Consider the following 22,694-nt stretch of genomic DNA (forward strand, 5'->3'; position numbering starts at 1 on the left):
TGCTGACAACATGGCATCTGGAAGACAACTACGCTGTGGGAAAGTGGTCAGCGATACAAGTTAACGTAATGAACCAACTGAAAAGAGAAGAAAGGTGGCAACTCCAGCCACAAGGTCATTCAGTGATGTGTATCTCATTGGGCAACCCAGCTCCAGCATCAGAGGCTCTCAACTTCCTACTAATCGCCAGGTGTTCGAGTATTTTCTGCATTTGAGGAATGATAATCCCAACAGTGACAATAGGCCTTTAGCCCATGATACAGTGGATGTCGTTTTGTCATTCTGGAATATGGCAAGGAATAAAACACTAACTAGACCAAATGCAGTCAACCGTTTCATGATCCTCCATGAAAAGTACAGGAAAATTGTTAAAAACAAGGGAAGAAATAACAAACCAGAGAAAGAGAAACGAGCTAACTTTCTGAAGGACTTAGACAAGTTATTTGATATTGGAACAAAGGATGTTGTGGAGATAAGAAGCAACAGGCTGCTCACAAAGGAGACCAAGGAAGAGGACGTCAATTTCTACTTGGACCAACAGACCACTCGCTTGGCACACATGTCAGATCATGATAAGGTGTTTGAGATGAAGTCTAGAGAGAAAAGCTTCTGAGAAGAACGAGAAGAGAGAATGTTATTACCAGTGACTGCTGCAGCGGCAGAAGTTGGGAAAAATTCAAGTGATGAAGACTCAAAGAACAGTCAAGGCTCTGGTACTCGTGAGAGTTCAGAATACACTGAGACAACACCAAGCTGTTCATCAAAACCAAGTACAATAACCTTACACTTTCCACCCTCAGTTATGACCAGTGAAGAGATTTGTAGCACTGCAGTTTGGTTGTCACTCTCTGACAACCAGACTACTGCAGTGTTGAAGGCAACAGTTGTGTGAAAATTCAGCAATTTCGAAAAAAAATCCAAAAACGGTGACGTTAAATGGACAAGAACTTTAAAGTACAAGTCACTAAATACATATAACTGTTTAATTTATTTTTTCATTTGATATTTCCATGACAGGTTTCCGTGATGACAGGTGAGGACTGCCTCACCTGCCTCCCCTGACTGCATGTCACTGATGGCAGCACAGTTCAACACGCCAGAACACTCATGGCCAAATGAAACACGACACAAGAAACGAAATATTGTACAATAAAAACGAAATGAAACAATCATTACCTGCAACACAGTATGGCATATGGCATGGCAGAAGGGATGGGTGAAGTCGCATGGATTTGGGCATATTTTCCGTACCGCTTATATATATATATACCTTGAATATATATATATATATATATGCCATATATATCCGGGGAGAACATACCTCGGCACTGTAGCCGGTGTGCTAACCACTATATATATATATATATATATATATATGTAACGGAGTTGTGCGCTTAGATTATTAAATTATGAAGGAAGTGACGCAACGGCGCACAGTGTGGCACTATGTCCCGCCCATAGTTTCCAGAACAATCTCGAGGAGATTCAGGTTAATCACAAGACAAAACCCATGCGACTTCACCCATCCCTTCTGCCATACTGTGTTGCAGAAATAAAAGAAATAAAAAGACACATCCACGCGTCTCGTCTTCATTAATACAGCAGCATCGTGGAGATGAAGACAGTCACTGTTGTGACACCCGTCACATTGGTGCCGTGACCCGGATCACAAGTGACTCTCCACTTTGGACCGGGACCGCGATGCTGCACAATGAAGACGCTGTGCAGTCCCGTCACTCGGTGGACGGTGTGTCGACCCCCGTTTTGAAAATACATGTAGTGTGTTAATTGTCTACCTGCTGTTTTGCAATTAGTGTGTTTTTTTTTCATGTACGTGTTTTCATGTGTTAAGTCTAAGAATGAGCTCCTTACAAGTAACAAGTAGCACACCTTTGAATGAGTGTGTTGGTAGAGGTGGAGGCTTCCCAACCGTGTAACAGTTGTGTAGTGCAATCCAGAGTGGTGTAGTTTGTACAGAGGGGAATGGGCAGGTTCAAGCTGAGGCCACTTATGTTAGTGGGGACAGAGTTCCTTCCCAGACCCAGTGCAGTGCATCTCCGACGAGCGCACAGACAACTGATATACCAGCAACAGATCCCTTTCTCCAGTCTGTCACAGTTATGTAGTGCTATGCAGGGTGATGTAGTTTGTACAGAGGGGAATGGGCAGGTTCGAGCTGAGGCCACTTATGTTAGTGGGGACAGAGTTCCTTCCCAGACCCAGTACAGTGCATCTTCGACGAGCGCACAGACTCTGACACACCGGCGACAGATCCCTTACTCCAGTCACCTGACATAGTTGGTCAGATGAGTGACATAATTAGACAGCATTTTTGTACATCCTTGCCCGATAACCTTGTCTATTGTGCCTGTTGGTCTTTCTGTTGTCTTCCGTGTCTATGTTGCCTCACTTCTGCATAATTTAAGGGGGGTGTATGTAACGGAGTTGTGCGCTTAGATTATTAAATTATGAAGGAAGTGACGCAACGGCGCACAGTGTGGCACTATGTCCCGCCCATAGTTTCCAGAACAATCTCGAGGAGATTCAGGGTGAGTCGCAATTTTCTGTTGGTCTTGATTAACGCGCATTTTCATGACAATATCTTATTTTGTTTCCCCTTTTGTACTGTCTAGTGTTATCTAATTAGTTCCTTTATTCATTTCGAGTCCAGATTACTTTTTGTGTCATTATTTACTTCACGTTTTGTCGAGTGGAACTTTGGAGCATATGCGCTTTTCTATCGCAGTTAATCACAAGACGAAACCCATGCGACTTCACCCATCCCTTCTGCCATACTGTGTTGCAGGTAATAATTGTTTCATTTCGTTTTTATTGAACAATATTTAGTTTCTTGTGTCGTGTTTCATTTGCCCGTGAGTGTCCGTGGCGGGTTGAACTGCGCGCCAGCCATTACAAGCGCACCGCGTGTTCTGCAGAGTCTCCGCCCATGATGCGTTCAGGGACATCTTGTAAATAACAGTGAACTTGTGTTGTATTCTCTTTTTCTGTAAATAACCACTATACGATCACACGTTGTTAATTCTGTTTTGTTATCTACAATGTTTTGCATTTGAGAACAATCTCGAGGAGATTCAGGTTAATCACAAGACGAAACCCATGCGAATTCACCCATTCCTTCTGCCATACTGTGTTGCAGAAATAAAAGAAATAAAAAGACACAACCACGCGTCTCGTCTTCATTAATACGGCAGCTATATATATATATATATACAGTAAAGTCTCGTTATATCGATATTCAAGGGAGTCCGAAAAAATATCGATATAACCGGGACTATCAATATATCCGACCCTGTTTGCATGTAATTTTCTCCGTGCGTGCATACAAATAGTATCGATATAACCGGGACTATCGATATATCCGATATCGATATAACGAGACTTTACGGTATATACATACACATATATATATATATATATATATATATATATATATATATATATATATATATATATATATATATATATATATATATATATATTTCGGCAATATATATATGATTCGGCAATGCATAATATTGGTTTGCGCTTCCTGCAACCAAGAATACGCCACACCACCACAGGCACGTGCCACACATACCCACGGCACCGTGCATTTGATTGAATGAATTTACTCCGCATGCGGGGCGGCCCGGTAGTCAAGTGGTTAGCACACCGGCTTCACAGTGCAGAGGTTGCTGGTTCGTGTCCCGGTCTGACCTCCCTGTGTGGTGTTTACTTGTTTTATATATATATATATATAATATATTTATATTTGAATATTTATATATATATATATATTTATATATATATATATATATATATTTATATATATACTCTATAAAAATATATATTCACTGTATGTAAAGTGAATGGAGGCTCAATTAAATCAAAGGCCTTTTGAAACTCTAAAAAAATTAAGAAACCACTTATCTTTAAAGTTTCTCATACTACAGTACGTCCAATGCAAGTCTAATATTGTGAATTTAGTTAAACTAAACTAATATAAAATTTTTATATTTGGCAAAGAATGTGTTATTTAATCGGTCGTTTTTCAATAGGATTTTCCAGCCTAACACTCCGGTTCAGAAGATGGCAGTGTTGCAACGCGCCAAATGTTTTCTTTTTTTTAATTTTTGCAAAGAAGCGGAAAAAGAAGGCGAAGAAAACGAAGAAGATGAGGACCGGAAAGGAAGAAAAGAAAATAGGAATAGATGTGAATGTAGAATTTAGCCCTATATTTACTTCGAGTTCAATTTATCAGAAACAATGCCTTATGCAAACCAACCGACTGTAAAAATCACAGAACTTACAGATGAAAATGTGAAGTTTGTCATTGAAAATACTGATTTGGCGTGAGTATAAATGTAACTTTGTTTGCAAGTTTTTACCGAAGCACACTGTCTCGTCTTTATCTGACCAGTGCTAAAAAATAGCTAATATTTTCAAGGGGTGCGTTAATATACCCCGCGAAGCGCAGTATTGTGCAACCTAGAAACCTGTTACGAACTTTCGTTTATTTACTTGTGGTATTGTTTTAGGTCAGTATTATCTGTTAACATTTATGACGTTAGCATTGTAAAGTCAACATGAAACTTGATTTCCAGTTTTACTGTTTTTGTACTTTCTACTTTGTTATTAATTTATTGTTTGTTGTTGTATACATTGTATTCGCTACATGTGCAGCACTTTGCATACAGTTGTGTTTTTGTAATGTTCTGTAAATACAGGGCAGTTGGGATAAATGTTAACACGATCCTCTTGGAACATTTCTTGTCTGTTTCTAGGGTTGCCAATTCAATTAGACGTGTCTTCATGTCAGAAGTACCCACAGTAGGTATGGTCACTTCTGAAATTAACTCTTTCCTAAAATTATTGAATTTATGGCAGAATGGTTTGGAATGATAATCGTGTGTATACTATATACTGTAATTGCTTGATATAGTGCAAATGACCCGTTTCATTTGTTTTGTTTTTCCTGAAATGGCATATATCATTTTTATTGTTGGAGAAATATAAGTATTTTTAAATTACTTTAATTTGGACAACACAACCAGTCTTTTGCATACTTCAATTAAAAAAAGATACATGTTAGACAAATGGTCAAATTAACATACAGAAAACCTGTTTTGTTTTTGCATATTTTACAAAATATTGTTGTGGTATTCATAAGTGTGTAGCAGAAAACATTCTCACATGACTTCATCACAGCAATTGACTGGATCCAGATTGATGCCAACTCATCAGTACTGCATGATGAGTTCATCGCTCATAGAGTTGGTACGTTCGACATGTTTATAGGTTTGCACCTTCAATTTACCGGATGCATATTGAGAGATCCCTTTGTTGTCAGGTCTAATCCCACTCACCAGTGACGATATTGTAGAAAAAATGCAGTACTCCCGGGTAAGTTCCAGTTATCATTTCATTTTTTGCATGAGGAAAATATGGTAGAGCAAACAAAGTGAACTTTAAAGCACTTGCATTTATATAATCCAGTGAATTTCAAAATATATTTAAAATATATTAATGCCTATTTATTTATAAATGAATCCCCTTCCTGTCATTAAGACATAATTACTTTTCTTCAGGATTGCACCTGCGATGAATTTTGTCCAGAGTGCTCTGTCGAGCTGACCTTGGATGTTCGTTGTACTGATGAAAAGACGCGCAACGTCACCTCACGCGACCTGTTGTCCAACAACCACAGAGTTATCCCAGTAGGTTATTTAACCACTTAATTGCAGTTCCCCATTTGGAGATGAGCACATTTTGTGACACTCAGTTCATTTCAGGTCACATCCAGGAGTCGAGACAACGATCCTAATGACTATGCTGAACGAAATGGTAAACTTGAAATCCATCCATCCATCCATCCATCCATCCATCCATCCATCCATCCATCCATCCATCTGTATGAGAATCAGAATCCACCTGAATGAGATCCAACATGAAATGGAAAATTTCAACTTGTGTAGTTCAAAAAAGGGTTATTATGAAGCAATATAAAATATTTTTTGCGGCATCCAGAGAGATTACTGTTGCGTTCCTTTTATCCGGTTCATAATGGAATTAGTGTTATCTTACTTACCCCACATTGACTTTCCAATATATGTTATTTGTCCATGTTAAATGCTTTGTTACAGATTTAGCTGTTGTTAAAGCGCTATATAAATCAATATGTATTGTATGTATTGTATTCCAATCGCTGGTTGTTAATTAACCATCAGATTTGTTTCCATAATTGCATTCACATTCATAGAAATTTTGCTGGTGAAGCTTCGTAAAGGACAGGAACTACGCCTGAGAGCTTATGCCAAAAAAGGATTTGGTAAGGAGCACGCCAAGTGGAACCCAACAGCTGGAGTGGCGTTTGAGTATGACCCAGACAATGCGTTGAGGCACACAGTCTATCCCCGACCCGAGGAATGGTGCGTTGCTAGTTCCGATACATACAAATCTTCATAAGAATCGTATTGAAAGGTTTTCTGTTTCTTCATTTATGGCTTTGTTTCTATGTTGTCTTTAGGCCCAAAAGTGAATATTCTGAAATTGAGGAGGATGAGGTCCAGGCTCCCTATGACCCAAATGGCAAACCAGAAAGGTGAAGAAAGGTTCAATGAAAACCGAGCATGTCCATGATTTGGAATCAAAAGCACAAATCCTCTGTATTTTCTTTCTGCAGGTTCTACTACAATGTGGAATCTTGCGGATCCCTCCGACCTGAAACCATTGTCATGTCCGCGTTAGCTGTCCTCAAGAAAAAGCTGAGTGATCTGCAGACACAACTCAACCACGAAATCCAAAGTGATGTACTCACTATCAACTGAAGTCGGAACAATAAATTGGGACCTGCATCTCAAGCTTCAGTCTTTTTCTTTTTTAATCGTGTGTATCGAGAAACTGTAGAAACCCATTTTGTGCTTTGTGTTTGGATGTTTGTTTGTTGGTCAGGAACAATCATGTCAACTTTTGATTTTATTTAGCATTCTAAAATTTCAGTCACTCAACATGGAAGCATTTTTGAAAATGTGTCTAACATGTATGTTTTTTTTAAATTGAGGTATGCAATAGACTGGTTGTCTTGTCCAAATTAAAGTAAATGCCCCTAATTTCACAGCATCTATTCTGTGCAACAAGTACTTAAAATACAACTGAAATGACACACATGAAGTTAATTTTGTAAATCTACTTTGTATATATTTTTCTGGCTACTCAAAGTTGATATGAAATGTTTAGACTAAAAAAAAGGAATATGTGATATTTTTTCTTGATCTCATTCGGAAATCGAATTTAGCACAGCATCACACTCAGCATCTATGCTTCTCTATCCTCATCCTCACATCCACAAGCCGTATCAGCCCACACTGTGCAAACGTGCCGATATCTTCGCTAACCAAACAGGGCTGTGAATAATTCTGCCACAGATACTTCTTGTCAGGTTCAATTAATAGTCATTTATTACATTTAAAACAAAAAGGAGAGAATGAGGCACTCCAGTGATCTTTTCATCTCGAGTGTAGAACTTTATTTGGCCGATACAAGTTCTCAATCACTGGTTTGACACGTCCTCTATTATTGGGTTCAGAGACATCTGATGACACACAATGTTCGCATCTGCTAACATACAGTGTTTGCGTTTGGTAAGACAGACATCGGAGACATACAGGCGTCTTTCTGCATATGTGGACTTGCATTCCTTATCCGCGTTCTTCAGGCTCCTCTACGGCGCATGCGAGCAATGTCCCTTTTCGGTGGTTCGAACTCTGCAGACAAGTCGCTCATTTGAGGTCGTATCCAAGTTGGCCCCTTCCTCAGTTTACGAATGCTTTCGCTAACGAACATTTTGACTTACGAACATTAAATTCGCAAGAATATAATCTTGGCATACCAACTCGTTTTCGGGAAACACACGGAGCACCACAATGGCTGGCGGACTAGTTTTTGGCAGAAGACACCAAACCACACAAATAATAATAATAATAATAATAAAAGAAGAAGTCGTATGAAAAGAAGAAGAATAGAAGTAATGGACAGAATAAATCCGAAGCACAATACATTGAACAACCATATGAGAATTAGTCAGAATCAGATCTATTTATTTATTTCAATCAACAAGACATCCAGAACAAACTGTGATGTCACGAGAGGCTGTGTCCTGGAGGGCAAATACATCCCCCTAAGATGGCTCCACCCAGAGAGAATCTTGGCCCCACCTGGTGGAAGGCAGCAATTAAACCCACACACCTGCAGCTGATCAGGGCTTGATTGGAGGCAGAGAGCCTCTGAGTGTGAAGCTTGGGGAAAGACAAGCTCGATTGCTGTGCTCTGTGGAGAAGTTGATTGCTGCGTGGAACTCATTGCCAGTTGGGACCACACGACTGGACACTGGATTTGAACCTAGCTAAGGTGGCTAGGCTACATGACGAGGACGTCAAGAGGGGTGAGGCCTATAGACTCTTGTAAAGAACTTCGTCTTCAGTTTTACCTCAGAAGAGACTTTATTTGGATTTAAGTAGCAGAAGAGGCTTTATTTGGATTTAAGTATCAGAAGAGACTTTATATTGATAAGTATTGGAAGAGACACCTTTCAAACCTTTGTTGCTTGTGAATTCCCCCTGGAACCCTTGATTAAAACCTTTTGTTTGTATCCAAACCTGTCGTCCATTGCACTTCTTGTCCCGTCCTGCTGAGAGCTAGCCTCTCATGATAACACAAAACATGGATGAGACAGGACAAGAAGCCAAGTGAGTTGCTGTTAAGAACCCAAAAATCTTATATCTTAAAGCAAAACAGTCAAGATGAGGGGGACCTAATAGGCTCCAACCACTCTACTTAATGGGAAGGGGGTGGTTTTTGCACACAAAATCTCTTCAGCACACGTGTACATTTAAAACCCCAGTACAACACTTCTCAAGACTTAACACGGAATGAACAGGATAGGGTCATGGGAGGAAGCGTGAGGGCAGCATAACAATTTGTGAAACAAGCTGCACAATCTAGGTCAAGTCTACAGTTGTGACATGGGAGGGAGCAGCGAAGACCTTGGCATTGCATCTCCAGCTGCAAAGCCAAGATCTTATTAGTTACAGGCTCACGGGAGTAGGGTGAAGAAGGCTCGCGTCAGGATGTCTTTCCATCTAGGAAAAAGTCCAGATAACAACTGTTTTGGGAACAGGATGTCTTCAAGCCTTGAATGCCTTTATCATCCTTCGTGGTATTAATCTGCCAAATTATTGATCGATCAATCGATCGATCAATCAATCAATCAATTTTCCCGGTCGGAACAACAACTCCCCTGTCTTTCATTTTTCCATTCTTCCGTTCTGCTTAGGATCTAAGGCAGGGGTGTCAAACTATATTTTTGCCACAGGCCACGTTGTAGTTATGGATTCCGCACAAATGAATGAATTACTCATTTTCAATTTTTAAGTAAAAAAATAATAAATGTCGTTTACATGGGACAGTTTGAAATTTTGGTTTGGACTTTAGAAAGCATCATAGCGCTTGACACTTGATTTTCTTTCGTGGAATGAAATAATTATGTAGTAGGCCAGATTTGTTCCACAGGCCATCAGTTTGACACCTGTGATCTAAAGTGTGGCCAGCAGCAAATGTCTAAGAGGGTCAAGGCCTCTCTTTTCGTTGAAAAAAAATATTCATGGTGCTGAGAGTGTACATGACTAATAGGATTGCCTTTTCAGATGAAAAAAACATACAAAGATTAAGACAGAAGACTGCATAGCAGACAAAGTCGGGAGAGCAGAAGACGAATGGGGATTGAGAGGGAGCGGAGCAAAAATAAAACACCCGCCTTCGCTAGGAGCAGAAAAATAAAGGAAAAAAAACGGACACTTTCACGATAAAATCATTGCAACAATGATTATGATCTGCAATCCTAACGGTGACATTAAGATTATCTGGCTTTAAAAAGTCTAATTATCAATTAGATAAATACACAACAGAAGGTTAGCATCAGATGCATACATAGTATAAATAAAGACCATTCAAACGACAAATTTGAAGACAGTTGAAAATGCAGTGACACCAAACAGCACCTGATTTGTACATGTCAGATATGCATCTAAAATTGGTAAAAGTAAATTCCTGCACAGTGTGTGCGCTAAATTGTAATTTCCATGTCGTCATATTGTTGTAGGCTTCTGCATCACTTAAACAGGTCATTATTGTCATGTCTGCCTGGCCGATAGTGGTGCTCGCAAAACTCTTTGATCCGACCACATGCTTCCAACATCATCGGCTCTGGAACTGTCACCACAATGCGGAAGAAGTTGGGATACTCAAAAGCCTGAAAGAGGAAGAGCTCTGGATATCACACAACGGCTGGTTTTGTGGCCTTTTTTTCCTGACTGAAAGTTGGAACTTACTGTTGCAGGCAGACAGAAAACTGACTGTTCGGTTACCAGTCGTTCAGTAAAGTCAACATCACTCTGAAAATTTGGGAAGCGCTCTATGTCAATTCCAATCTGAAAACACACACAAAAGGTAGATCTGTTAGGTTAGTGGAGCAGGGTGTTCCATGTTTTTAAATCATTTGAATGTGAATTCACATTCACAACTTGAGTTCCAATATAAGAGATGAATCAAAACATCCTTTATGGAGGTATTAATCCTCTGTTTTTTTATTGACACAATATGTTATTGTTTATTTGTTTATTTCTATGGTTGTAGTTTGAAGCGTTGTTAAACAATATAGCGTTACAGGTAAATAATAGATAAATACTATTTAGTTTGTCGACTCTATTTACTTACTCCATAGGAGATTCAGATGAACAAAAATGGGCATTTCTCTTATTCAGTGCTGTTCTGCACCACAAGCGAAATTAAAGTATAACCATTATGATTAACATATTGTGATGTTGTTCATTCATTCATTCATCCATCCATCCATCCATTCATTCATTCATTCATTCATTCATTCATTCATTCATTCAATCATTCATTCATTCATTCATTCATTCATCCATCCATTCATTCATTCATTCATTCCGCTTAATCCTCACCAGGGTAGCCAGAGGTGCCTATCTCAGCTGTCATCGCGCAGTTTCCAGGGGACACCCTGAACCGGTTACCAGCCAATTGCATGGCACACAGAAACGAACAACCATGCACACTCACACCTAGGCACAATTTTAGAGTGTTCAATAAGCCTGCCACATATGTTTTTGGAATGTGGGAGGAAACCATGGAGAACTTCACACAGGGTTGAACCCACGACATCTGCACTGCGAGATCGACTTGCACACCACTGATTCACTGGGCCCGCATCCAGACATGGTTTACAAATATATTTCCGGGGGTTTGGTGGTTCCAATGAAGATTAGACTATTCTTGGTTGGTAAAATAATTTGGTGCACATTCCACCATAAAGTTTTGTGAATACAGGTATTGGTTCTAAATAGATTACGTGAACCCTCTGTATTCTTTTTGATCACAATTTACAAGTGATCGAGTGCTGTAAAAGACAGTAAAACAGTTGCATTTTAAGAAAAAACATTATTTGAAAAACAAAATTCTGACACAGGATGGAATACTTCGCTTCATAAATCAGTGCACCAATTAGTAGTAGCAGCCCTACTCCCGAGTGATACTGACCATCAAGTACATGGCTCCAGAAGGCCGGATGGGCTTCAAGCCAGGTGCAGTTGAGAGCTCATTGAAACAAATCTCAGCATTGGACTAAGGAAGAAAAAGAAACAAACTGAATATGAAACCAACATGATGGAGTCCAACATGACTGGACACAGATGACTTGGTAGTTGAACAAGTCAGTGCAGGAAAACATACAACGGTTGCCGGTCTAACAAATTTGGGCTTCAAATCCATTTCTAGTAACATGAACTTCACACATGCGGAAAAAGACAAAGCAAATTATCGAAATCTCTATACTATAATGTAGCTGATTATAAGCCGTCCCACTACAATTTTAAAGGAAAGACGATTTTGTACACACACAAGTCGCAATTGGCTATTAGCCGCAACATGAGATATTTACAAAGCAAGACGGTCCACAGAAAGAGGTTTCACCACTTAATAACTTATGTAAACGTTTGTTTGCCTGTAACACGGCAGTAAAAGAGCACTCATTCACATGGTTAAAAAAATAAATACAGTAAATAAATAAAATTCTACCCTCGTCAACCATGCTTTACCATCCACACTTCAGTCAAAGTCAGTCAAATGCTGTGAAATGTAAATTTCTCCACTGCGAGACTAATAAATGCAAATCCAATCCAATCCAAAATCAGCTTTATTGTCAAATATGCTAATATGCATGACATACAGCACAGATGAAATTAATGTCCTCTCGGACCCACCGTGCAAGGCACTTAAAATGTCGCTAAAAGACAATTGAGAACAGACAGTACATGTAATTTCTGAATGTAAAGTGAGGTAGTGTCGTATGTAAAGTGAGGTAGTGATGTAAGTAAAGTGAGGTAATGTAGGAATACAAAATCAACAAAAAAGTTTGTAGTGAGGTCTTGCAGAAAAAGAAAAAAAAATAGAGTTCAGGTTGATTGACATCCATCCATCCATCCATCCATCCATCCATCCATCCATCCATCCATCCATCCATCCATCCATCCATACATCCATACATCCATACATCCATACATCCACCCATACATACATACATACATACATACATACATACATACATACATACATACATACACACATACATACATACATACATAGGAAGGAAATAAAGCAGTCACGAAGATAGTAGAAAGCATTAGGGAGTAAAACCAAGATCAAGTCTGAATCATGATGAGTCAAATGCCAAAGAGTACAAGTGAATTTTGAGGCAGGTTTTAAAGATGGGCAGCGAGGGGGCTTGCCAAATGTTCAGTGGCAGGTCATTCCAGAGAGTGGGACCAGCAACGCAAACGGCTCAATCCCTGCTGAGCCTCTATTTAGTTCTTGGCACATCTTATAATATCTGGTCAGCAGACCTGAGGCGCTGGGAAGTTGTTCCTGAGAGGTAACACTTACATTCAGGAATGCCCTTCCATATTTATTTGTCATGTCTTTTTTATGATGCTTTTTTTTGCAATTCCTTGTGTGTTCTACATACTTGGCCAAAAAAGATTATCCTGATTCTCTGAGGTAATGCAATTGTTGTTCCGGCAGTGCTATTATGTGACGCAGGGAAACGCACGCGTTCATGTGACCGCACTGAGCAAACCAAACAGACACATATTCTGAGCGTTCTCACGGCCATCTGAATTGATGGGCGTGTCAGTTTTTGTGACTCTGCATGCAGAGTAAATTCATTCATTCAAATGCACGGTGCCGTGGGTATGTGTGGCACGTGCATGCGGTGGTGTGGCATATTCTAGGTTGCAGGAAGCGCAAACCAATATGATGCATTGCATCGAGCAATATTGGCCGGATGTTTTTTTTTTTTTAATCAAGTGTTGTTGTTTTTTTGGGAATATCGAGTATTAAATTGAGGATGGCCCGGTAGTCGCGTGATTAGCATGTCGGCTTCACAGTGCAGAGGTTGTCAGTTCAAGACCTGGTCCGAAATCCCTGTGTGGAATTTGTATGGTCTCTGGGGGTTTTCTCCAGCTCCTCCGGTTTCCTCCCACATTCCAAAAATATGCATAGGAGGCTGATTGAACACTCTAAATTCTCCCTAGGTGTGAGTGTGACTGGTTGTTTGTCTCTCTGTGCCCTGCGATTGGCCAATAAAGGAGGAAAGGGAGACACGCAGCAGGACACACGCAGCAGTGAGCGGGGGGGAGGGTTACAGAAAGAGAAACACACACACACACACACACACACACACACACACACACACACACACACACACACACACACACACACACACACACACACACACGAAAGGGAGACGACAGAGCTTGAAACAAAAAAACTAAAGTGAAAAAAAACAAACAAAAGTGAAATTTTGAGAAAATGGATAGAAAACACTGACATTTGGACTCGTTTCAGCTTTATTGATAGTTCAAAGGCAGAGTGTAGACTGCAAATTTAAAATATCCCTTCAATCAGGCTCCACAAATAACCCGCACAAGCCATCTGTACAATTTGAAGAGAACATACAAGCAAGGGAACCAGCTCATAATGAAGTTTCTAGTGTGTCTGCCTGCATTTGTTGCTGTTGCACTATTGCAACTTCCAAGATGTACAACCCAGAGCTTCTTGAGGCACTTTATGCAAAAAGCTATATTCCATCAACGATCATCACAAAGTTAAGTAAAACGACTTTATTATACAGAACAGTTTATTGCTTTAATTATGATATCATAGCACATTTATTATACATAAAATAAGGTATATTGTTTGTAGTTTTAAGGCTTATTTAGTTGAAAATTATGTTTTATAGGGACCTGGGAATGGATTATTCTCATTTTAATGGTTTCCTATGGGAAATTAATGTTAATTTTTAATGAATACACACTTTCTGGGAACCAATTAAGTTCATAAGCCAAGGTATCACTGTAAAGTGGTCTGGAAAATTGATGGACGAATGGAGTTTTAAATTGTTTCAAAGATCAACCCCTGCTGGTGAGTGGAGTATGGACATGTGATACACAAAAATGCACTAAGGGGACTTGCAAACCCTGTGCATATATGGAAACACCAACAGTCACTCGGGAGCGGGCTGCTCATACAAAAGAATCCTTTCATGTTGTTTGAATCTTAACAGTCATTGGTCTGCTTTTGATATATCCCCCTGCTTCTGTATTCCATTGAATCAGTGCATTTCAAAGTAAGTTTATAAATATGAGCCTCCTCCTTTTACGTTATTTCAAATCACTGACACACACAGCAATGGTGAAACGTTTTCCTACATGCATGGCACACTATTTTCAACTCACCTCCACTCAACTGAACTCAACTGTATGTATAGAGCACTTTCCAATAGCCATACAAAGTGCTGTACATGGAGGAACAGACATATACTCAACATTTAAACAATAAATCAGGAACAAAGATGAGCTCGGAGTGGTACGATGGCGCGAGGTCATTTAAATATTTGGAAACAAAGAATAGAATAAAATGAACTCTAAAATGTACAAGGAGCCAGTGAAGGGATGCACAAAGTTTTGTGCTCCCTCGGACGAGTACCGGTCAAGACGCGAGCAGCAAATTCTGGACAAACTGGAGACACTTCATGGAGTATTGTCTGCCTCCAAAGTATAGTGCATTTCAAACAAGTCAGTAGAATACTGACTGACAATAGAGAGGCAGACAGACAGATAGACACACCTCAAAAGAATAGCCATTATTTGGACAAAATATATTTGACACCAGTTTATCTAATTACTGTAGCACTGTCACTTTCAAATGAAGGTTGGAGAATCTCGTGGGAAATCTTGTGAGACTTGGACCACAAAGTGAAGGCAGACTAAGCCGTGCTTATTTAGACATGATGGATCTGCAATCCTGTAACACGACTGATATTAAGAGTAAAATATCATCGTTTGGGAGTTTCAACAATGTCACACAGTGGGTTGTGTGAATAGCCGTCAAGCAGGGGAGTTTACGGTAGTTTTTTTGGCTGTATTTCGGACATATAGAACATGTTTTTCTCAAGACATGTATAATCTGGGTGTTCGATTTTGTTATGTGAAAGGCCTTTGCTTTACCTTGATGAAATGAATTGTATCATCGTAGAAACCTTGAGGTGTATTGTTGAAGATTCCCTCCAGTGCGCCCTGGACAATGGTGCATGGACCAAGAATACGTTGGCAAAGCTTGACAAGTCCTTGTCGAATCTGTAATTGTTAAAAAAGGGACATAAGGTTCATTTTTTGCTTGATTGTGTACAGATAAGCAATAGAACGTAACTTCCCATGACAGATTTAATACAAATGACCCGAGGAGCTGTCAAGGCTTTCTCATGCCGTTCATGAGACAGGTAACAAATATTCACTTGTTACCTGTCATCTCTGAAGGCAGGTAACAAATATTCATTTGTTACCTGCCTTCAGAGATGATTTATCTGAATTAGACCACAGTTGATTAGCATCACTATCATATCTAACTAATCAACCATTAACACATACAGTATATGAAAAAATGGACACTAATGACAGGCATTGTTGTCAAATATATCATCTGCCGTGCTTTCAAAATCAGCATTGACCTAATACAATTTGTTAAGATTAACGTTTTTTTCCACCTCAAAACAAATCGTCACAAGTTGGCGTGGTTTTATGAGATATAAGTACAAGCAAAATTAAGAAAATGTGTCATATTGTACACGGGACTACTGGTAACAAGAGTTTGTGTATAAGGTGTACTTAATGTCTAATTGACAAACGTACAGTATAAATAATGCCTTAACTTTTCGATACGGATCATGAATCACACGCAGGCACATATTGTATCAAATATTCAATAAATGTGTATCTTGCAAGTTCCAGAATTAGACCCCAAGCTGTCCCTGGTGATGCTGGCATTCTCTTTTGTAAGAGTAACATAGAGTATAATCCAACATTCGATTTGTCTTCTTCTTTTCTTTTCGGCTTTACCCTTCAAGGGGTCGGCACAGCGAATCAGTGTCCTCCATCTTCAGAGGTTTGATTCACGTTTGTTTTGGCAAAGCTTTTATGTCGATTTGTCTCAATGAAATAATCCAATTTCAACTTGTTCTGAAATACACAATTGTCGATTGAAAAGCACTGCAAAGGTTTTCCAGTCAGCTTCCAAAGAACTCATTGGAAATTACTACTCATCAAGTCATTAACTTCCTCCTGATTGCAGTCGTTTGATTTGACAATGGTTGAAAAGGATTAGTTCTCTCGCATGGTGTTTTATATGATAAAATTCCAAAATGTTTCCAAGACCACTTGCATACCTTTGAGTCGCATTATGTAATATGGGCAAGTGACTTTCCTTGGTGATCAACCTTTGCTAAAAGAAAAACTATTGTGAAGCAGCGTACACAGCTGCGATTTAGAGCATTTAATCTACCCTCTGATTAAAGTTAGCCGCAAAAACGAGTCACCCGTCCTGTTCGAGATTTGCACCAATGCGGCAATCAGTGTGTCGTTTTGCTCACGTGACATCAGTGAAATGATCTCAAGCAGTCTAACACACAGCGAATGAATCGACAATGAGACATGTCACAAAAATATTACAATGTGCAAATATTTTGAAGCGGATTTATGTGGGACAGGAGATGTGAGACAATGTCTTTTCGTCAATGGATGCTACAGCTTCGTGTTTGCTTTCAACATTTAGCTTGTAGTAGACGTACAAATTCCACCATGACGTCCCTGATCCACTGCTGACATGGATGCTTTGATCCTCTCCTCTTTCAATTAAAACTGCTTCATGTCATCACAAAGAAGGTACAGCAAGTCCTGAAGAATGAATGACTCTGTGTCTTTGTCTTGTCATATTTGTTATTTTTTCAATTTTTTTTCCCCAAGATGGCGGCGCGTGAACACGCAGCGGCTCCCCTCTCCCGGAAAATTGGCGTTTTCATGTTTATGTTTGTTAAGTAATTATAAGTGCCTTGCATGCTGGGTCCGAGAGGACAGTAATTTCATCTGTGCTGTATGTCATGCATATTAGCATATTTGACAATAAAGCTGACTTTGACTTTGATATTTTAAAAGTGATTTTTAGGAAAAAACTATCCAGGTTGATCGCATGTTTTGTCTGGTCTGCTTGCTTGCTGACAGTACTTCGCCACTGTATGTACCCCGTCTGTTTCATGATATTGACAAAATAAATGTCAATGGGAATACATTTGTTCAGGATAATTTTCGTGTATCTTTTTCCTAAATCTGTATCTTTTTATGTCAAGACATTGTGGCGAATGATCAGAGATTTGCGCTGGTTTTGTGTGTGTGCGAGTGTGTGGTCACTACAATGGACAGTTTATCATGGTATCAGGTTACAGAGTGCATGAAAGGGTTTAAGCCTTTTCAGCAATACCCGGAAAGCTTTAAAGTGTACATAAACCTAACTAACAGTAGCCCAAATGGAACTGTATAGCGCCTCTTGCAATTTTTTGATGATAATACTAGTGCAGCGTGTTCGACCGGAAACAAATTCCTTGTGTCTAATAAAAACCAGATTCTTTTCTTACTGACAGTGTATTGTAGGTGTTAAATACCTGACATGTTTCGGCGTATACTTCCACCTTCGTCAGAGTAGAATCTGGTTTTAATTAGATATAAAGTAGACAGGATGAACTTAGTGCAACTAAATTCCTTGTGTGTTCTATATGGAGAATCATGAAACACTGGACGTGATGTTATTCTGTCCATTTGTGCCAATGGATGGTCCTCACATGAGATTAGCCTTGAGCAGCAGACATTTAAACAGCTTCTTCCCCCAAGCCATTAACTCTTTGAACTCTTCAACAGTAGCCAAAATGGAACTGTATAGTGCCACTTAGCAGTTTTTTTGACGACGATACTAGTGCAGCGTGTTCTACCGGAAACAAATTCCTTGTGTGTCCTACATAATTGGCAATAAAGATGATTCTGATTCTGATTCTGATTCTGATGTTGAGAGTGGTGTGGGAGCTGTGCCTCAGGGATGGGAGGTTGTGAATTTGGGACATCGTAGATGACACACATCGTCTGTAGTGTGCCATTGTCAGTAGTGAGAGAGATATAGAGAGACATGTAAAGATAGATAGAGAGAGAAAGACAGATAGAGAGAGATAGAGAGAGAGATCTAGAGATGGAAATCGAGATAGAGAGGTAGAGGTAGAGATAGAGGTAGAGCGATAGAGAGGTAGAGAGGTAGGTAGAGATAGAGAGAGAGAGATAGAAAGAGAAAGAGAGAGAGAGAGAGAGAGAGAGAGAGAGAGAGAGAGAGAGGTAGAGCTAGAGAGAGGTAGAGAGATAGAGAGGGTCGAGGTAGAGGTAGAGAGAGAGATAGATTTAGAGATAGAGAGATAGATAGACAGATAGACAGACAGATAGACATAGATAGAGATAGAGATATAGATAGATAGATAGATAGATAGATAGATAGATAGATAGATAGATAGATAAAGAGAAAGAGAGAGAGAGAGAGAGAGAGAGAGAGAGGGAGAGAGAGAAAGATAGAGAGAGAGAGAGAGACAGAGAGAGAGAGAGAGAGAGAGAGAGATAGAGAGATATAGAGAAATAGAGAGAGATATAGAGAGATAGAGATAGAGAGAGAGAGAGATAGATAGAGAGAGAGAGAGAGAGAAAGAGAGATAGAGAGCTAGAGAGAGAGAGCTAGAGAGATAGAGATAGAGAGATAGAGATATACAGAGAGAGATAGAGATATAGAGAGATAGAGATAGGGGGAGAGAGAGAGAGAGAGAGAGAGAGAGAGAGAGAGAGAGAGAGAGAGAGAGAGAGAGAGAAGAGAATCATGAACCACTGGACGTGATGTTGGAGCTGTGCCTCAGGGATGGGAGGTTTTGAATTTGGGACACATCGTCAGTAGTGTGCCAAAGAATCATTGGGTGTTTCGGCCTTTTAATCACTAGACACCCTCATCGATGGTGGCCAGCGACAGGTTGATCACGCCTGCGCTTGTGTCCCATGCCCAATCAGATGTTCAGAAGCTGGTAGGGGGGGGGGGTCTTAGGTTGCTGACCAATGAGCCCAACAAGGGTCCTTCCTCTTCATCCAGAGCCAGTGTCTGCTTCTTTCTGCCGCTTCAGAGAGTGACCTAACTGTGTGCCGCAGAGCCTGTCCATGGATACCCAGGTCTTTTAGCAGCCTGATGGTGGAGGAAGCCACAAACCCTCTGCATCCAACTTCAATTGGATATACCTTGGTTTTCCATCCCCGCTGTTGCGCATCCACTGCGAGTTCTGTGGAGCGCAGCTTCTTGCGCTCATAGGCCTCTTCAACGGAGTTTTCCCACGGGACTGTGAGTTCTGCGATGTACCGGAGTTGTGCACTAGATTATTAAATCATGACGGAAGTGACGCAACGGCGCACAGTGTGAAAGTTCCACCCATAGTTTCCAGAACAATCTCGACGAGATTTATGGTGAGTCGCATTTCTCTGGTGGTCTGGATTAACATGCATTTTCATGACAATATCTTATTTTGTTTCCCCTTTTGTACTGTCTAGTGCAGGCGTCGGCAAGTCGCGGCTCCGGAGCCGCATGTGGCTCTTTCACCCCCCTGCTGCGGCTCCCTGCGGCTTTAGAAAATAAATAATGAGTATTTAATTTAATGTATGTTATTTTAGTTCGTTTGTTTTTAAAATGTAATTCCAAATTTGAAGATTATGGTGATTATAAATAATAAAAAATAAAACGTATTACATTTTTTTGTCGCTCATATTGTACGTCACAACCATCGACAGTGGACGTATATCTAGTCACAACTGCCAAAATGTTTAAAATGTTTTTGTTGCGTGCAGAAATGTAATTTCGCTTCTCTGTAACAGTTCATTGATTCATAAATGCAACACACTATGGTTTGTTTATGCATATATAAAGGTAAAAAACGATGATGAAAAGATGCAGTGTTGCCTTCATTTTAAATGTCAAAAGGATTTTGTGGCTACCAGTGTTTTCTTTTCTATGGGAAATGGGTCCGAATGGCCCTTTGAGTCGTAAAGGTTGCCGACCCCTGGTCTAGTGTTATCTAATTAGTTCCCTGATTCCTTTTGAGTCCAGATTACTTTTTGTGTCATTATTTAATTCACGTTTTCTCAAGTGGAACTTTGAAGCACATTTGCTTCATAGTGCTTTTCTGTTGCTCAGTTAATCACCAGACGAAACCCATGCGACTTCCCGCATCCCTTCTGCCATACTGTGTTGCAGGTAATGATTGTTTCATTTCGTTTTTGTTGTATAGTATTTAGTTTCTTGTGTCGCGTATCATTTGGCCGTGAGTGTTCGTGGCAGGTCGTACTGCCGCCATTGCGGATCGCGTGTTCCCTCCGACCGCGTGTTCTGCCGACATCTCTGCATGTGATGCGTTCAGGGACATCATGTAAATAACCGTGAACTTGTGTTGTTTTCTCTTTTTCTGTAAATAACCACTATACGATCACACGTTGTTCATTCTGTTTTGTTATCTACAATGTTTTGCATATTGAGAACAATCTGGACGAGACTTATGTTAATCACCAGACGAAACCCATGCAACTTCACCCATCCCTTTTGCCATACTGTGTTGCAGAAATAAAGGAAATAAAAAGAGACATCCACTTATCTGGTCTTATTAAGACGGCAGCATCGTGGAGATGAAGACAGTCACTGTTGTAACACCTGTCACATTGGTGCAGTGACCCGGATCACAAGTGACTCTCCACTTTGGACCGTGACCGCGATGCTGCACAGTGTCTTCATCCCATCACTCGGTGGACGGTGTGTCGACCCCATTCTTTAAATTGTGTGTTAATTGTCTGAGCCGCTGTTTGCAATTGGTGTGCTTCGTTTTTTCCTGTGAGTTTTTTGTGTTAAGTTTGAGAATGATCTCCTTACAAGGGACATTTAGCACACCTTTGAATAAGTATGTTGGTAGAGGCATCCCAACCATGTTACAGTTATGGAGTCCTATGCAGAGTGATGTAGTAGAGGGGAATGGGCAGGTTCTAACTGAGGCCACTTATGTTAGTGGGGACAGAGTTCCTTCCCAGACCCAGTGCAGTGCATCTACGACGAGCGCACAGACTCCTGACACACCAGCGACAGATCCCTTACCCCAGTCACCTGACGTAGTTGGTCAGATGAGTGACATAATTAGAAACATTGGCCAGCAGCTGGCAGACAACGTTGTTGCACACCTCAGCCCAACACATAACGTTACCATGAACAACACATCAATCCTACATGACACGCCTATTGACACACCAACACAAAGTCTTGACTCATCACAAGTCCTGATACTGTCGCACAGGGAAGTTCGCGAACCCCCAACCTTCAAGGGTGACCACACTGATAAAGTGAATGTAGATGAGTGGGAAGACCAAATGAGGAACTACATAAGGAGAGCAAAAGTAGCTCCTGAGCATCAGGCAGAGGAAATCCTCATGAACATCAGCGGTAGAGCTAAAGATGTTGTCAATGTTAGCACAAGAAAAAGTGGAGTTGGTGTAACCCAGAACCCAAATGCCATCTATAGCCTTCTTCGCAAGCATTTTCTACTGCCCCTTATTCACCTCTCCCTCTAGCAGACTTTTACACCACACTGCCCAGGGATAAGGAGGCCCCATATGACTATTGGTTGAGGCTTAACAATGCAGCTGAAGTTGCCACCAATCGTCTCAAAGAACAGGGCAGAGATTTTGACTGTTCTTCCCTGGATGTAACACGGATGTTTATTAAAAATTGCTCAGCCAAAGATCTTTCCATGACATTTATTTCAAAAACAATGGATAAATGGTCGGCAGTTGAGGTCCAAGCCATCCTGGATGAGTACCAGGCCGAAATGAGTCCCAGAACTGCCACTCCAGATGTGGCGAACAGTCAATCCATTCATGTAAATAAAAGTGAAATGCTGCAGAATACAGCATGTCAGGACAACGGTCGAATATCCCACTCAGCCAGGCCGCCCGACTCCGACTCTTGAGCGTGTCATTTCCATGCTGGAAAGACTTTTGCTGCAGGGAGCTAACCATCCCTCTTCCTCTGGTAGACGCATGGCAAGGCTTCCTATGGTGGACAGTTTGAATAAGCCACCATGTGCTGTCTGTGCTAGCGCTGACCATTCTGCGCTTATTCACTGCCGCGAAAAG

At 40.4% G+C, this 22,694-nt stretch overlaps 2 protein-coding genes across 4 annotated transcripts in view; one reads left to right on the top strand and one right to left on the bottom strand.

Annotated features, from left to right (window-relative positions):
• The first annotated feature begins 4,166 nt into the window (after positions 1-4,166).
• polr2c (RNA polymerase II subunit C) lies at positions 4,167-6,854 on the top strand. The gene is made up of 9 exons (XM_088997569.1): positions 4,167-4,352; positions 4,785-4,834; positions 5,209-5,277; positions 5,351-5,403; positions 5,589-5,717; positions 5,793-5,844; positions 6,260-6,428; positions 6,527-6,601; positions 6,683-6,854. Exons 1-9 carry the CDS (start codon positions 4,267-4,269, stop codon positions 6,825-6,827), a joined length of 828 nt encoding a protein of 275 aa, XP_088853695.1. The 5' UTR covers positions 4,167-4,266; the 3' UTR covers positions 6,828-6,854.
• A 1,215-nt stretch (positions 6,855-8,069) lies between these two features.
• Positions 8,070-22,694, bottom strand: part of tat (tyrosine aminotransferase) — a 36,619-nt gene continuing 21,994 nt past the window's right edge. For 2 of the 3 annotated variants that reach the window (XM_088997565.1, XM_088997567.1), the window contains exons 9-12: positions 15,639-15,767; positions 11,614-11,697; positions 10,386-10,484; positions 8,070-10,306 (exon numbers count right to left, since the gene is read on the bottom strand). In XM_088997565.1, coding sequence (XP_088853691.1) covers positions 10,166-10,306; positions 10,386-10,484; positions 11,614-11,697; positions 15,639-15,767 — 453 coding nt within the window. In that variant the 3' untranslated portion in view covers positions 8,070-10,165. The remainder of the gene's footprint in view (positions 10,307-10,385; positions 10,485-11,613; positions 11,698-15,638; positions 15,768-22,694) is intronic. The other variant, XM_088997568.1, reaches the window with a different exon arrangement.

This window comes from Hippocampus bargibanti, linkage group LG05 (genome assembly GCF_051943395.1).
Source record: "Hippocampus bargibanti isolate YZ-2025 linkage group LG05, ASM5194339v1, whole genome shotgun sequence".
NCBI classification, from domain to species: domain Eukaryota; kingdom Metazoa; phylum Chordata; class Actinopteri; order Syngnathiformes; family Syngnathidae; genus Hippocampus; species Hippocampus bargibanti.